General features: G+C 47.6%; 1 protein-coding gene across 7 annotated transcripts in view; it reads left to right on the top strand.

The window, feature by feature from the left end:
* SHANK1 (SH3 and multiple ankyrin repeat domains 1) overlaps positions 1 to 15,789 on the top strand; it is a 103,989-nt gene that overhangs the window by 38,434 nt on the left and 49,766 nt on the right. For all 7 annotated transcript variants that reach the window (XR_014504121.1, XR_014504122.1, XM_083408089.1 and 4 more), the window contains 9 exons: positions 1,149 to 1,220; positions 2,011 to 2,119; positions 2,226 to 2,377; positions 4,849 to 5,016; positions 5,252 to 5,368; positions 7,988 to 8,065; positions 10,109 to 10,175; positions 12,211 to 12,496; positions 15,161 to 15,327. Coding sequence is in view for 5 of the 7 variants with exons in the window: in XM_083408089.1 (XP_083264215.1) it covers positions 1,149 to 1,220; positions 2,011 to 2,119; positions 2,226 to 2,377; positions 4,849 to 5,016; positions 5,252 to 5,368; positions 7,988 to 8,065; positions 10,109 to 10,175; positions 12,211 to 12,496; positions 15,161 to 15,327 (1,216 nt within the window). In the remaining 2 variants the exon portion in view is untranslated. The remainder of the gene's footprint in view (positions 1 to 1,148; positions 1,221 to 2,010; positions 2,120 to 2,225; positions 2,378 to 4,848; positions 5,017 to 5,251; positions 5,369 to 7,987; positions 8,066 to 10,108; positions 10,176 to 12,210; positions 12,497 to 15,160; positions 15,328 to 15,789) is intronic.

Consider the following 15,789-nt stretch of genomic DNA (forward strand, 5'->3'; position numbering starts at 1 on the left):
TGGCACTTTGACGTACTTTCGAACTGCTAGGTTGGCAGGAGCAGGGACCGAACAACGGGAGCTCACCCCAGCGCGGGGATTCGAACCGCCGACCTGATTGGCAAGCCCTAGGCTCTGTGGTTTAACCCACAGCGCCACCCGCATCCCCAAAGAGGCATAGGATGTGCCTTGAATGTATGGTGTGGATCTGCCTTGTTTCTAGGGCACCTGCATGGAAATGCACACTCCTGGACATGAAAGTGGCACGTCGTGCTCTAAAGTACTGCGTGCTCTGCAGCCATTTCACATATTTCAGCTGATGAAGTTCACTTAGAAGTGTTTACTGTGCAGTGTGCAACGGTCAAGTTTTTCTAGCATAGCTTTAACAAAAAGAATCAACACCCTCCTGGCTTTTAAAACAGTCCAGGTCACATTGTGGCAGAGTAAATGGATGCAGAGCACATATCAGGTGGAGAAGAGAACTGGGGAGCAGCTGTAGCTCAAGTGACAGAGCATGTGCTTGGCATGTAGAAGGTCCCAGGTTCAGTCCTGATATCTCCAGGGTGGGCTTCTGCCTGAAATCCTGGACCACGTCTGCCAGTCCATGTACACCAACCAGCCTTCCCCAATCTGGTGCCTTAAAGGCTTTTTTTTGGACTACAACTCCCATCAGCCCCAGGCTGTGGCTGATGGGACTTGTAGTCCAAAAAAGCTGGCATCAATACTGAGCCAGATAGACCATTGATCTTACTTGATATAACGCAAGCTTCCTATGTTCTGTATTCAGTGTGGAGGGGACCTTCCCTATCTTAGGCAGTAACCCCGGCATAAGAACTGGGATGTGAGAAGTACGGCAATGTATCCCTGTTGTAATATGTGAAATGCTGGAGGGCACTGAGGAAATTGTATTTAGTTTTGCCACACGTGACAGAGCATGTACTGCCTGCCTGACACATGTCCTAGTCTCCCTCAGTGACGAACCACACTTGAAGGTCCTTGTATAGAAGTGATTTCTGTGTGGGAAATTCATCTTGCTTGAAGCACCCTGAGAGCTTCTTATGGAAGTGTGAGATTAGAGTTGAGGGACATGCCTCTGCAGAGATGGTTAGGTGTCATGATGTGTAACTGCAGTAACAGCCCCCTCTCTCCCCTTTCCTCACTTCTTCCAGTTCCGCTACAAGACCCGAGTTTACAAGCAGACCAACCTGGATGAGAAGCAGCTGGCAAAACTCCACACTAAGGTGAGAGAAGAGAGACCTTTCAACATCTCCACCCCCCCACCTCCCCAAAACCCCAATAGAAATAAAAATCTCTGTCCGGAGAGCAGCTGGCTTTAAAAATCTCCTATTTTTTTAGTACAGTTTCAGCATTCCAACTCCGTTGCCGTGTATGCTCTGTTACGGAAATACTGTGCAGATCAGACAAATTATGAGAGTATTCTGATTTACTTAAAAGCCACCCCTTCGCTGCTTCAGAGCTAGCATAGAGCTGCAAGCCATTACAGTGGTACCTCGGGTTACATACGCTTCAGGTTACAGACTCCGCTAACCCAGAAATAGTACCTCGGGTTAAGAACTTTGCTTCAGAATGAGAACAGAAATCGTGCGGCAGCTGCGCGGCAGCAGCGGGAGGCCCCATTAGCTAAAGTGGTGCTTCAGGTTAAGAACAGTTTCAGGTTAAGAACAGACCTCTGGAACGAATTAAGTTCTTAACCCGAGGTACCACTGTCGTTTCTTAGCAGGCTAGTTAAATAAACAGGCTAGTAACTTTCGCGAGCTTATTTGTAAGGTTGCATTTAATAAGCCAGAATGCAAAAGAATGCACACCTGGGACTCTCCATGGAAATGAATAGCGGAGCCCTTGCAGGCAGGAAACATCTGCATCCCTGCTTGAGCCCCTCATGCCCGCAAGACACTCTGGGAGGCTTAAGCGTGAGGCCCAGCTCCACTGTGTTCCTCTTTTCAACCTGCAGTATTCTGTCCCCTCCCTTTCCCTCCCCACAATGGCTGTCACTGGCAACTCTTTCCCCAGACGGGATTGAAGAAGTTCCTGGAGTACGTCCAGCATGGCTCGGCCGAGAAAGTGGCGCGGCTCCTGGACAAAGGGCTGGATCCTAATTACCACGATTCCGACACTGGCGGTAACTATCGAGGGGGCACAGAAAGCGGGAGAGTTGGGGCGCCTGGGGTGCCCGCCACACAACCCACCCCTCTCCTCACAATAGTAACCCTGTGGTTTCCCTGCAGAGACGCCTTTGACGTTAGCTGCCCAGCTGGATGGGACCATCGACGTGATCCGGCTGCTATGCCTTGGCGGTGCCCACATAGACTTCCGGGCGAGAGATGGAGCCACAGCACTACACAAAGCTGTGTGCTCCCACCACTACCCAGCCCTGATGGTAATGCCAATTGCCAATTCCTTCTCAGTACTGTACTGGGAGATGTGAGAATAAAGATGTGGGAGCAGGAGAAAATGTCAGCGGCAGCATATCTCCTCCACCTTCCCGGCTCCTTATGCTTTTGTTGTTATATATAAGCATAGATGAGAAGTATGAGAAGAGCGGTCCCTGCTCAAAGCATCTTACATTCTCATGTCAGGGCCAGATCTTCCTGGAGGCTCATACAATATTTTGCTGGGACGGGTCGCTGCCGCAAGAAGCTGCCAAACTAATGCCAGGATTTGTGTCGCGTGCAGATCTTCTGGGTTCCCTGTTAAGCATCATCCAATATGGTGGGGTTTCCATGCCAGCTGAATTTGCTAGCCAAAGGGTCACAGAAGGGGCCACTCTGGCTTTCAGTCTGTGGATCCATCGTGTGTCTCTGCACAGGGGCTACCATGTTCGGTAGGCTGTCATTTAAAAGACCACAGCTATGGTGCGTGTTTTGTGGGGAGAGCCACTGCCTGCACTTTTGGAGGAGTCACGCTTTTGGAGGCTGCATGTTGATCAGCTAAGTTATTTTCTCATGCGCCGGAACTGAGAGCCTTTCAACGATCTCTGGCTCTTCCTTACTTGCTCCCCTTTGGCACTTGCCCCAGACAGTAATAGTGGAATGGACACCCTTGGGAAGTTGTGGACTCTCCTTCCTTGGAGGTTTTTAAGCAGAGGTTGGATGGCCATGTGTCATGGATGCTTTACAACAACAATAATAATTTTATTATCAATACCCTGCCCACCTGGCTGGGTTTCCCCTGCCACTCTTTAGTTGAGATTCCTGAATTGCAGGGGGTTGGATTAGATGACCCTCGGGTCCTTTCCAACTCTACAATTCTATGTTGTTATTAATCATAATTATAACTCTTAATGTATATCTAGCTTCATGTCAAAATAGGTTTCTAAGCAGTATGCAATAATAAAAACCAATGACACAAACATGGAGGTATGAGCACATGTGATTAAAATATGCAATAAAACAATCCAATTAAAACAGTGCAGAAATTAAAACAGGAGGTTCAAGTCAAGAAGGGGCGTCTCCACCCCCATTGTTCAACCCGGACACTGACGTCTTGCTCCGAGGGCCTTCTGGTGGTTCCCTCACTGCAAGAAGTGAAGTTACAGGGAACCAGACAGAGGCCTTCTCGGTAGTGGTGCCCGCCCTGTGGAACGCCCTCCCATTTGATGTCAAAGAAATAAACAACTATCTGACTATTTATTTATTTATTCAAAGTTATAACAAAACATATTTTCCAAAAACATATCCTTATTCCCCCCCCCCCGTTTTTCTTCCCTCCCCCTCCCCCCCACAAAACCCATCCTCCCGCCCCACCCCCCGACTTCGCTCAGTTCCAGTCTTTGGTTTCTCCAATAATGCTATTTTCTGCATGTTACAGAACTGTGTAGATCTTCAAACTGTTTAGCTAATTATTAGCTAATTATTATCAGTAAAAAAAAAATTGTGAATGTTTATTCAAAACCTGCCAAGGAGTCCAGTTCACTTTGTTGCGTCTTCAGATAATTTGTAAAAGGTTCCCATTCATCCTTAAAGTCACAGTTATCCTTGTCCCGTAACCTATATGTCAATTTTGCCAGTTCTGCATACTCCATCAATTTTTCTTGCCATGATTCTTTAGAACAACTATCTGACTTTTCAAAGACATCTGAGGGCAGCCCTGTTTAGGGAAGTTTTTAATGTTTGATTTTTTTTTAAAAAAAAAATTATTTTCAATGCAAATTTACAACAAAAATTACAAACATTGAATCCAAAATAAAACAGTACAAACAAGAAAAACAAAACAAAACACAAGAGGGGAAAAAGCAAAAAACAAAACAAAACACACATCTACAAATAAAACCATATCATTTCTAATCATTACGTACATATACACATATTGACTTCCTTCCTTTGTTCTAAGACCTCAAAATTTTTGCTCTTTCTAAATTGTTGTGTCTAATATAGATTACCTCTATCTTTATACTTTTTACACCATTTTCCTCTTTATTTAACGCTGCAAAGCTTCATTCGTTACATACCGATATGCTTACTCCAGAACAATGTTTTTTCATATACTCTTTAGCACATCACAGCATTCATATGGGGACAATCAGACCAAAAATTATTAAAAGAATGGGAATGTGCTAATGTTTGATGTTTTATCGTGTTTTTAATATTCTGTTGGGAGCCACCCAGAGTGGCTGGGGAAAACCCAGCCAGATGGGCTGGGTATAAATAAATTATTATTATTATTATTATTATTATTATTATTATTATTATTATTAAGCAAGAGAATGTCTGTGTAAACAGGTGCGCCTTCAAAAGCCCATACAATAAGCTACTGCAAGAGGAGCAATATGTTTCATTCCTCAAGGGGCATGAAACAACCCTGGGCTGAACCTGCCTTTGCCATTCACGCCGGCCTGTCTTCCTCCCGCAGGCACTCTTGGACCTGGGAGGCTCACCCAATTACAAGGACCGCCGCGGGCTGACTCCGCTCTACCACACAGCTATGGTTGGAGGTGACCCGCGCTGCTGCGAGCTTCTGCTCTACAACCGAGCCCACATTGGCGCCACGGACGAGAATGGCTGGCAGGAGATACACCAGGTAAGGGCCTGCATATAGCGGCCGAGCTTCCAGGCACTCTTGAGATGCCCTGTCTGGCAGCCCTGGATTGTGTGCTTGAGAGGGCTAGGTTACCCATCTTACATCCTGTGTGTGTCTCCTGCCAGGGTTGGCTCCAAGCCTAAAGATTGAGGGGGGTGGCTGTGACTTGGCACCTGTCCATCTGACCATCTAGCCCACATCTTCCATTCCTGACCTCTGCTTCCCCACGTACCAGGCCTGCCAGCACGGACACTCACAGCACTTGGAGCACCTGCTGTTCTACGGCGCCGAGCCTGGGGCACAGAATGCGTCCGGAAACACGGCGCTACACATCTGCGCACTCTACAACAAGGTAGGAATGGCGGAAGTAGAAAAAGAAGATGCAGCACACATAACACGCCCTGTAGGGATGGGCATCCCTCTCTGATTTGGTTTCTCGTTTTTCCAAATCTTTAAATTTGGGTTTCTCCACTTTCCTGCAGCAATTTGTGATTTGTTTCATAAATAAATAAAAATTCTCGTGAAAATTGGCCAGTGTTGTATTGCACGTTTCCCCCAACAATACACAACTGTGCAAAAAAAAAAAAATCCTAATATATAATGCATTTTTGTACATCTTGTCTGGTTGGCGAACTGCATCGCAAAATTCGGAGAAGTGTCGATTTCAAAGAACGATTGTGTTTCAGTTCACATACTGGTTTGGTTCTGTGAAGTGCGCATTTGGTAGTTTCTCATTAAAACGTGGACGAAATTGATCCCCAACCCCCATACATGCAACAGTTTGAGAATGGTCAGGCCGATGCCTTTGCTGTGTTCAATCCCAGTTTGCCTTTCCTCTTTGGGATGGAACTTGTGGGAAGTGGGCAGGTAGCGGGGAGGAATTGCACTGAGTCAGGGGTTGCCATTTTGGGTCATTGGCCAAAGCCCAACAAGGACCTGCTGTCCAATTTCAATGAGACCCTGCCAGTGCTACAGTTAGATCACTTTATACTGTAGGCCTTATTTCATTTCACTTTTTAATTTGTATACTGCCTTTCTATATTGCTATACACCAGGCTGTTTGCAAGCTGAAGAAGCAACAAAGATCACACGCCATATAACAATCTGATCCAGTATAAAAATGTCATTAAAAAAACCATAACTTTAAAATAAACAACTTGTATCAAATAAACTAATATTCAGTAATCCATTAGAATATAATAGTACACAATAAAATTACGTATCAGCAAATAATGATTAAACAGAAATTCACTCTTTAACAATTACAATAAATAATTTCTAAACCGTAATCAATAAAAATAACAGCAAGTCACAGTGCATAAAATAACACAGTACAAATTGAGAAACAGAGACACACAACTTAACAAATTATTTTTTAAAAAGCATCCCTGAACTTCTCTTCCCTCTTCCCAGTTGCTCCTAGGGCTGGAGGGTGGGGCAAGGCAGGTAATGATGACCAGCACAAAGTCTGTCTCCTCTTATGCCTCTCCACCTCCTCTTTAGATGGTAATGTGTATTATTTCATGGACTTCAAAATGTGATGAGACAGCCCTGCTGGTTTAGTGGCTCTCCTGATTATTCCGCCGAGTTGGGACTCTTGACATCTGCCCTAAAGTCCTTCCCTGAGTGCACCACCAATTGCTGTTGCTGCCTTTTGCAAGGACGTAAACAGCGGCAGGGCAGTGGGAAAGACCCAGCAGTTGTAACAACCCTTGCACGCGGGTGGCACTGTAGGTTAAACCACAGAGCCTAGGACTTGCCGATCAGAAGGTTGGCAGGTTCGAATCCCCACGACGGGGTGAGCTCCTGTTGCTCGGTCCCTGCTCCTGCCAACTTAGCAGTTCAAAAGCACGTCAAAGTGCAAGTAGATAAATAGGTACCGCTCCGGCGGGAAGGTAAATGGCATTTCCGTGCGCTGCTCTGGTTCACCAGAAGCGGCTTAGTCATGCTGGCCACATGACCCAGAAGCTGTATGCCAGCTCCCTCTGCCAATAAAGCGAGATGAGTGCTGCAACCCCAGAGTCGGTCACGACTGGACCTAATGTTCAGGGGTCCCTTTACCTTTACTATAAGGAAGTCCAATATTATAATCCAATAAACAGGGACGCGGGTGGCGCTGTGGGTTGAACCACAGAGCCTAAGACTTGCCAATCCGAAGGTCAGTGGTTCAAATCCCCGCAACGGGGTGAGCTCCCGTTGCTCGGTCCCTGCTCCTGCCAACCTAGCAGTTCGAAAGCACGTCAAACTGCAAGTAGATAAATAGGTACTGCTCCTGCGGGAAGGTAAACAGCGTTTCCGTGCGCTGCTCTGGTTCACCAGAAGCGGCTTAGTCATGCTGGCCACATGACCCAGAAGCTGTATGCCAGCTCCCTCTGCCAATAAAGCGAGATGAGTGCCGCAACCCCGGAGTCGGCCACGACTGGACCTAATGGTCAGGAGTCCGTTTACCTTTAACAACCCTTGCACTATCCCTCCAAGTGATAGGTAGTATGGGCTGAACTCAGAGCAAGGTTGGGAGACCTTTTTCAGCCCAAGGACTAGATTATTTTCTGGGCAGCCTTCCAGGAATTACTTGACAGTGGTGGGTAAGGTCCGAGGCAAAAGCATGCAGAGCAATCGATGTAAATATTACTTTTTGCACTGTAGTCTTATAATAAATTCTAATCTCATTTAACCCATGTTGGGACTTAACGATGCAGACACATTCTTGCCACCTTTGCAGATCTCTTGATCAGGGGTTGCTAACCTATAAACCACCATAGGTTGTTGGACTACAGCTCCCATCATCCCTGACCATTGTCTGTGCTGGCTGAGGCTGATGGGAGTTGGAGTCCCACAGCACTCGGTGTGCCACAGCTGAACAGTCTCTGCTGTAGCTAGCTGCTGGCAACTTATCCACCCAGAACAGCATGGATGGAAGATGTGCCTTATTTATTCCTTCTCTTTCTCCTCCCCCTCCTCTATCTCCCAGGAGAGCTGTGCCCGCATTCTGCTGTACCGGGGAGCCAACAAAGAGATCAAGAACAACCATGGTCAAACTGCCTTCCAGGTGTGTGTGGTGAATTGGATTCAAGGGAAAGCGAGAGTGGGGCACACTGACCTAATCTGAACCAAGATATCACAGGACTGAGCTCCTGAATGTCTTGTCTCTGCCCTAGACCATGTCAATATGGGTGTTTGTGGATTTAGGTGGATCTATTATATTAAGGGGGATGTGGGCGGCACTGTGGGTAAAACTACGGAGCCTAGGACTTGCCTATCAGAAGGTTTGTGGTTCAAATCCCCACAATGGGGTGAGCTCCCGTTGCTCGGTCCCTTCTCCTGCCAACCTAGCAGTTCGAAAACACGTCAAGCGCAAGTAGATAAATAGGTACCGCTCTGGCGGGAAGGTAAACGGTGTTTCCGTGCGCTGCTCTGGTTTGCCAGAAGCGGCTTAGTCATGCTGGCCACATGACCCGGAAGCTGTACGCCAGTTCCCTTGGCCAATAAAGCGAGATGAGCGCCGCAACACCAGAGTCGGCCACGACTGGACCTAATGGTCAGGGGTCCCTTTACCTTTATTATACTAAGGAATAATAGTTTCCTGGTTTCATTTTGTTGGGTTTGCCCTGCACTTCTCACAAGGAAATAGGTACATTTCTTTTGCTGGCTGATTCTGTAGATCTGGAACTAGGCGCTCTCGCATTGGCGCCAGCATTGGCGCCTCGGTGTCATTAATTCTGCATAGCATAGGAGACACGAGAAGGGATCAGTTTCTCCATCTCCTCCTTGCACTAAATCCCCAAAACCATCAGATGGAGCTCACAGTCCCCCTAGATCTGGTTCAAAATACTGTAGCAAAAAAGGGTGCTTGGGAGTTCTGAAGGCAAATAGGACCAGTAGCTCTGCCCTGCTTGTAGGAATCATAGAAGTCATAGAAAGCTGCCTTATACTGAGCTAATGGCCATTGGTCCATCTAGCTTAGTAATTTCTCTCTAACTGGCAGTGGCTCTCTAGGGATTCAGGCTGGGGGTCTCTCCCAGCCCTACCTGGAGATGCCAGGGATCGCCCCCTGGGGGCTTCTGCATGCACAGGAGATGCTCTACTGCTGGGCCACAGCCCCTCCCTTTAGCTGACCTCTCTTAGCTGACCTCTACTGCAAACCTCTCCTTGGCCTGCAACAGCTCAGCTAAAGCAGCTGCCTCTGGGTCTAGACTGAGTCAGAGAATATGAGCGTATCTGCACCATAAGGCCCTGGACAATACAGTGGTATAAACTGAGTAAGTTAAGACCCAGAATTCCTTTGAACTCTGCATGAGTTAAGGCCCATATTCTCCAGATATGCTGGAGTCCTTTGCCCAACGCCTGGATGGGAAATTGCCTGGGAGTCCTCTGTAGGCCACCTTGCACTCCTTGGAGGAAAGGCGGGGTGTATATTTAATTAGGAAGGGAAAGAGCCATGGTGAAGAATTGGGCACTTTCTCATAGATAGCAGGTGAGGTGTGCTAGCTTGGGTAAGGAGGAGTGGCATGCAGGTAAGTAAACAAGCTGGCACAGGGTTCTCTGTCGCTCCTCTGCCAGGGAACCCAGGAAGGATGCAAGAGCTCCAACCCTATACTAGGAAAAAGATAAATAAATGACAGTCTAGCAGCTTTAGTGGACTTATTTACAAGGCTGTGCTAAACCTGTGTCTGGGATGCATCACCCCAAGCTGCAGACAAGGGTTCATATGAAGGATGATGATGATGTACTACTATTAAACCATAGAAAACTCAGGGGAAACCCATGTTCAAACTGCTCTCTCTGACATTTAATTTTTCAGGATCAGGGATTGGGAAGGTGGGTGTATGAAGAAGCAAGCCATAATGTGAAATCTCCACTTTGAAGTGGACACAAGTTTTCCCAGTTCTAGCCTTCAGGGTGGGCTAAGAAATTGCTTTACGTTGGTAGCTAGTGGATTCCGGTGACAGAGGGCCAAATAGAGGGATCCAATCACCGCAGCCTTGAGTTTCTTAAACAGACCAAAGTTGAGTGATCCCTAGTTTTGTACAGTTTTGGCAGCGCTCCTGAGGAAAAATAAACATTGTGCATACACATATTCTCTCCATGTTAGGTTGCGGTCATTACAGGGAATTTTGAGCTGGGAGAGCTGATCAAGAGCCACCGGGACTCAGATGTTGGTGAGTTTGATTGCAGGGTGGGTGCTGTTAACATTCCTCCACTACGAACATAAAGGATTTGCAGTGCAATTAGATAACATACCTACTCACACTCAAGTCCTCTTGGCTATATGGCTACACTTCCTCCCCTACACCCATTCCGCCCTCCACACACACCAGTACCAATGAGCACCCTGAATATTGTAGTTCTCTAATGAGGAAAATAATTTTTAACGAATGCTTAACAACTACAATTCCCAGGGAACTTTGTGGGGGATAACATGTCTGGTCATAACAGTAAGCCACAATTTAGCATTATAAAAATGAACCCAGCCTCTCGCCCTGGGATTGCATGTTCCTCTACCTTCACCTTCAGTGCAGCTGCAAGGAATAATTCATGTTCGTTTGCTTTTGTTTTAGATTAACGTACTTTTTGCAAGTTGTCCAAACACTATAAACTGTGGTTAATCTTAGCAATCGCTAGCGGAAACAACGTATCTTCAAACTGCGGTTTATGAAGCTGGTTTGGTTTCACTGAGTATGTTTAAGATTCACCACAGTTTAGTGTTTGGACGACGTACTAAACAACTTCGATTTAAAACAGAAGTGGAAGCTTCTAATCCCTTTGCAGCCATGCCCAGAATAGGAGTGAGGAGGGGGAAGTGAACAACCTTGGAAAGTCTTGCTTCATTCTAACAAGGGTTTAGCATTATGATGCCTGTAGCCCATGAGAGCTGAACTGGTTTAAATTCAGCATTGAGCCTCTTTTCACAAATGACACCTTGGTTTTTGCATTTTCTTTATTCATAAAGTAAATAGAAAACCTTGGCAAGACTGTACAATTGATTTATATGTTACTGTCTTCTGCCTTAGCAGTATTCACAAAGTGTACATTCTAAAATGTAAATGAAAGCTTGTGAAGGGCCTTAGGTCTGCAGTAGGATATGGCACCAACTGCTTGTTTTATGCCACTTAGTTGACATCACAGAGACCAACGCTGAAGAAATCCCAGGTAACTGGACATTTGATGGTGGCACCTAGGAATTCACTTGTTTATCCAGGCTGCTGCATCATGATATTTTAAAACATGATTTGGGCTCTCTTAAAAATTGTGCTAACTTGCAGGAAATTGGCATGTTTTGTAAGCCCTGATAGAGGCAGCCTGACTTTCATAGCTGAGCTCTTCCCCACTGCTGCACTGCTGTTGCTGTCATAATCTTCTCCACGCTGTCAGTGTCTTGACCTCTTCCATTTTCCTCTCAGCCATTTCCTGCCTGCTCTTTTCCAGGCCCAGTCTCAGCACCCTTGGGCAGCTGCCAGGACCCCAGAATCTTGTGGGGGAGGGAGTATCCACCTGCACTGATCCCTGCCCATCATCTTAAATTTCCCACAATGCTCCAGAGTGCCCAATATAGTACCATTACAGGACATTGTGGGAAGTTGAGGGCTGCCATTTTGATTTTCCACAGTGCTCCATAGCAAGTCTATGTAGGACACTGGGAACATTGCGGGAAATGTAAAACGGCAGCTCATAGCCATGGTTATCAGGTAGGCTCACAGCCATTGAGATCGCCAGCATTACAGAAGGTCTTCTGGGGGCACTTCTGTGGGAAAGGTCCCCACTCAACCCTAGAGCCAACAAGTCACCCCATTTCACACATTCAGATTTTGCCAGTCAGTGGGGAGGGACAAAATCTGTGTAGGATGCCAGAACCTTCTCCCTCACTGCTGGAAACCTTTTTCAGCTGCCCCTCAGGTTTCTGAGTTTCCAACAGGCATTTCCCACCCGTTTTCAAGCACATCCGTGCGACCATACGACCTAGAACCCTGTTGTTGTTTTTTCAAAAACAAAAGGTGAGAGTCCCGAGAAGCTAAAAGGCATGCCCAGCAACACCACCTGAACATTTAACTATGCTAGCCTCCTACAAGAAATTGCAGTGTAACAAACAGGTCTGCACCAGCTGTGCTCACAACCCGTTAAGGCTTTTGGTTTCAGGGTACAAATCCCCAGCTTTCCTGTTTCAAATCTGTCCTCTGACATGGCCGTCCCTTTCAGTCCCTTTCCAGGAGACCCCGCAATACGTCAGTCGGCGTCGGGACGGCTCCCAGAGCCTGGCGGTGCCACACACTTTGCTGCGAGCCAACAGCGACACCAGCATGAACCTCCCGGACTGGATGCTTTATGCCCCGCCGTCCACCCCGTCTGCCACTGTGGCTGTGCAGAGCCAGAAGATCACCACTGGAACCCTGCGCAGCTCCAGCAGTCCCCGTGGCGCTCGCAGCCGCTCTCCGTCACGCGGGCGCCACACGGATGAGGCTAAGAAGCAGCGCGGTCGGCCCAGGTAGGCTTGGGGCTTCATATGTGAGGCTCCAGGCTTCAGTGATCTGAGATAAGCCGATAGAGACAGATGTGATTTGTGATTTGATGAAGATTACAGTGGATTTCTTTTGCAATTTCAAGAGGATTTGTTTCACTGGTTCTAGTGTGTGTGCTTGTCCATGCACACACACACTCGCCCTCTCTCTCCCCCGATTCCTTTGGCACCTATTCTTTCACCCAACTATTGTGCGTTCCTCAGTCACCTAAATTGCTCCCCTTTCCCCCTGTCTTCTTGGTTGCTTCGCTTTCTCTTGAGATGCTCAGGTGCCAATCTCGGGCTTGGAAAAGCACATATACCGTATTTTTTGCTCTATAAGACTCACTTTTTCCCTCCTAAAAAGTAAGGGGAAATGTGTGTGCGTCTTATGGAGCGAATGCAGGCTGCGCAGCTATCCCAGAAGCCAGAACAGCAAGAGGGATTGCTGCTTTCACTGCACAGCGATCCCTCTTGCTGTTCTGGCTTCTGAGATTCAGAATATTTTTTTCCTTGTTTTCCTCCTCCAAAAACTAGGTGCGTCTTGTGGTCTGGTGCGTCTTATAGAGCGAAAAATACGGTAGTTGATAAGAGGAAATGGGAAAGTTCATCACTTCCTCCAGCTTCAGCTCTTATGTACTTTTCAAGGGAGAAAACACTTGGTGCCTCATAATGAATGGTGTGGCGGGCATCCAGGGGCTTTGTTGTGCCAGGGGAAGGCCTCCCGAATGCCACATTGGTACTCTAGAGTAGGGGGAGGGGGCTGCATCGCTGGTTCCCCTTCGAAAGGGGCTGGGATCCAGTGATGCAGCAGGATAATTTTAGACCCTGGACTTAATGGTCTCACTGGGGGCTCTTTATATGACAATGTGTATTTCAAAATGCAGCAAGCCAGCCTGCCGCTTGCTGGGGGAACCGGGGTGTTTCCTGCACATTCTGCTGCTTGGACCCTGGACATCTGTCTCCAAGTCCTTCCCTGATGGCACAGCTGCCAGAATCGGACAGGTTCGGGAGCACCCGACAGGAGCGAGCCAGCAGTAAATCACCCGAGCAAGTTGGAGTTTGCTGTTTATTAGCAAAGCAAGATCAGCACAGGAGTGTTAGACCTAATCTCAAGTCTTCTCCCATGAAGCAGTTGCAGAGACTAAAGTTTCCCACCTCCCCATAGCCAGCTATGTCTCCACCTCTCCAGGGCATTTTCCAAGCAATCAGAGACTGCAGCTGCAGGCCTGTCTTTGCTTCTCCCTCTTCATGCCTCTCCTGATTCTGGGAGACCAGGAGGGAGGGGAGCTTGTCACAGCAGGAGATACATGTGCCTCTTCACAAGCCTGACCAATACCTGCCTCTTGGCCTCCCTTGTCTCCTGCTTTAGCTTCTGCCTCCGATTCTGGATTTCTCTGTGCCACAGACTTTCTCAGCTCACTGAGCACGGTTACCTCTTCAGCTTCCAACACCTCCTCTTCCTAGTCTTCTCCCTCTGACCACTCATCGTCGTCCCACCACCAACCCCCGGGCTCTAAGCCTTCTTCACTTGGGGGTTCCCCAGCTGGTTCCTCCCACCATTCCTCTGCATCCGACACGCCCTTGAGATAGAATGAGATCTGTCTCCTCTTGGGAAAAAGAGTGGCTTGGGGCTGAAATGGATATGAAGTGGGAGATCAAAATTTCTCAGTGTTTTGTTTGTTTTTTAAAGCCAAACACAACACCTTCAAAGTAGCCAGAGGGATAGCCTTCAATCTTTACCAGAGCAGCAGCATTGGGGGCAGGTGGAGGTGTTTAAATCCCCGGCTCCCACCCCTCATTTCTGCACTACTCTCCCAATCAAGACCACAAATCTTTTTTGTGCTATTAGCCCCACTGGAGGAATAAGAGTAAATCCATTCTCTGAGTGTGGATCCTTATGTAGGCAAAACAGCACCTAGGGGTTATCCAAAAATAGCCCAATTTGGACTATGCTCTGGAGGCATAGGATGTTTGTTAAGTGTTGTTGGGGGAACCATAAGACCAGGATGGGGAGGAGGAATGGAATGGAGTCTCCTGAAAGAAGGCCAAGCTGGCTGACTGGGATCCTGAACAAGAACACACTGTGCTGCAACATTTTATCGCAGGCCACACTTCTGCTGCATTAAATGTGCATTAAATTTACATATTTCAAAAAGAATAGCAAGAGGCAACCAGGAATGTGTCATAAAGGGTTGGATGGAGAGTTTGCAGCAGTCCTAATGAAAAATCCACCCCACCCCACCCCAGGTTGCTAATTGCCCAAGACGTAGCAGCTTCCGTCCTGGGCTGGTAACAGCTTTGGGAGGAAACTTTTGTTGAGCTCATGGTGCAGGGAGGAAGGGTCATGAAGCCCTTTCCCTGTATGCTGCACTCTGAATCCTAAACAGGGAACCCTGCTGCTGTAATGTTAAAGGATGCTGACAATGACGGTGATGTTGATGATAATAACGACAGAAAGATTGAAATGAACACATGCATTTTAACTTAGTGCGTAGCTTGGCCCTCCAGGCCAATGAGGAAAATCAGAGTGTTTGCAAAAGGCCTCTCTCTGTCGGGTAGAGCAGAGGCGAGAGGAGAAAGATGCAGGTCAGGTTCAGGACTCGGTCGGATCATACTTGCCTAACTCTTGGCATCTCTCTCTCTTGGCAGCTCCAGTGGCTACCAGAAGGAGTCTGCTGGGGGAAGCACGCTGAGTAGCCGGGGAGTGAAGAGGAAACTCTATTCGGCTGTGCCTGGTCGCACGTTCATGGCTGTGAAACCGTACCAGGTCCAGGCCGAGGGTGAGCTCTCCATCAGCAAGGGCGAGAAGATCAAGGGTACGTTGATCTCTGCGCACACCCTTGGATTGCCTAGGGAATCTCTCTGAGCCCCACAACGCCTGGGTTCTTGGGGAGAGACCAAAGGGCTTATCATGGGTGTTCTTTAACTTTGTCGTAGCCAGCCTCACACACACACACAAAAAAGAAGAAGCAGAACAGTTGGGCTTCCTAAAGAGAAAGAAAGAGAGAAATTATAATTATAGTCCTACCCATCCCTTCCATTGATGCCAGGGAGTGAATCTTCAGGACCAGCCATTCCCAGTCTGGTGCCCTGGAAATGTTTTGGACTGGAACTCTCACCATCCCTGACCATTGCCCATGGTCACTGGAGCTGATGGGAGTTGCAGTTCAGCAACATCTGGCAGCATCTGGTTGAGGAAGGCTGATCTAGACCTATGGGAAATGGAAGACATGTTACATGATGAGGACTCCATGGAGTGTTTGGGGTTTTTTTAAGGA

The sequence above is a fragment of the Podarcis tiliguerta genome, assembly GCF_965153285.1.
Source record: "Podarcis tiliguerta genome assembly, chromosome: 13".
Lineage (NCBI taxonomy): Eukaryota > Metazoa > Chordata > Lepidosauria > Squamata > Lacertidae > Podarcis > Podarcis tiliguerta.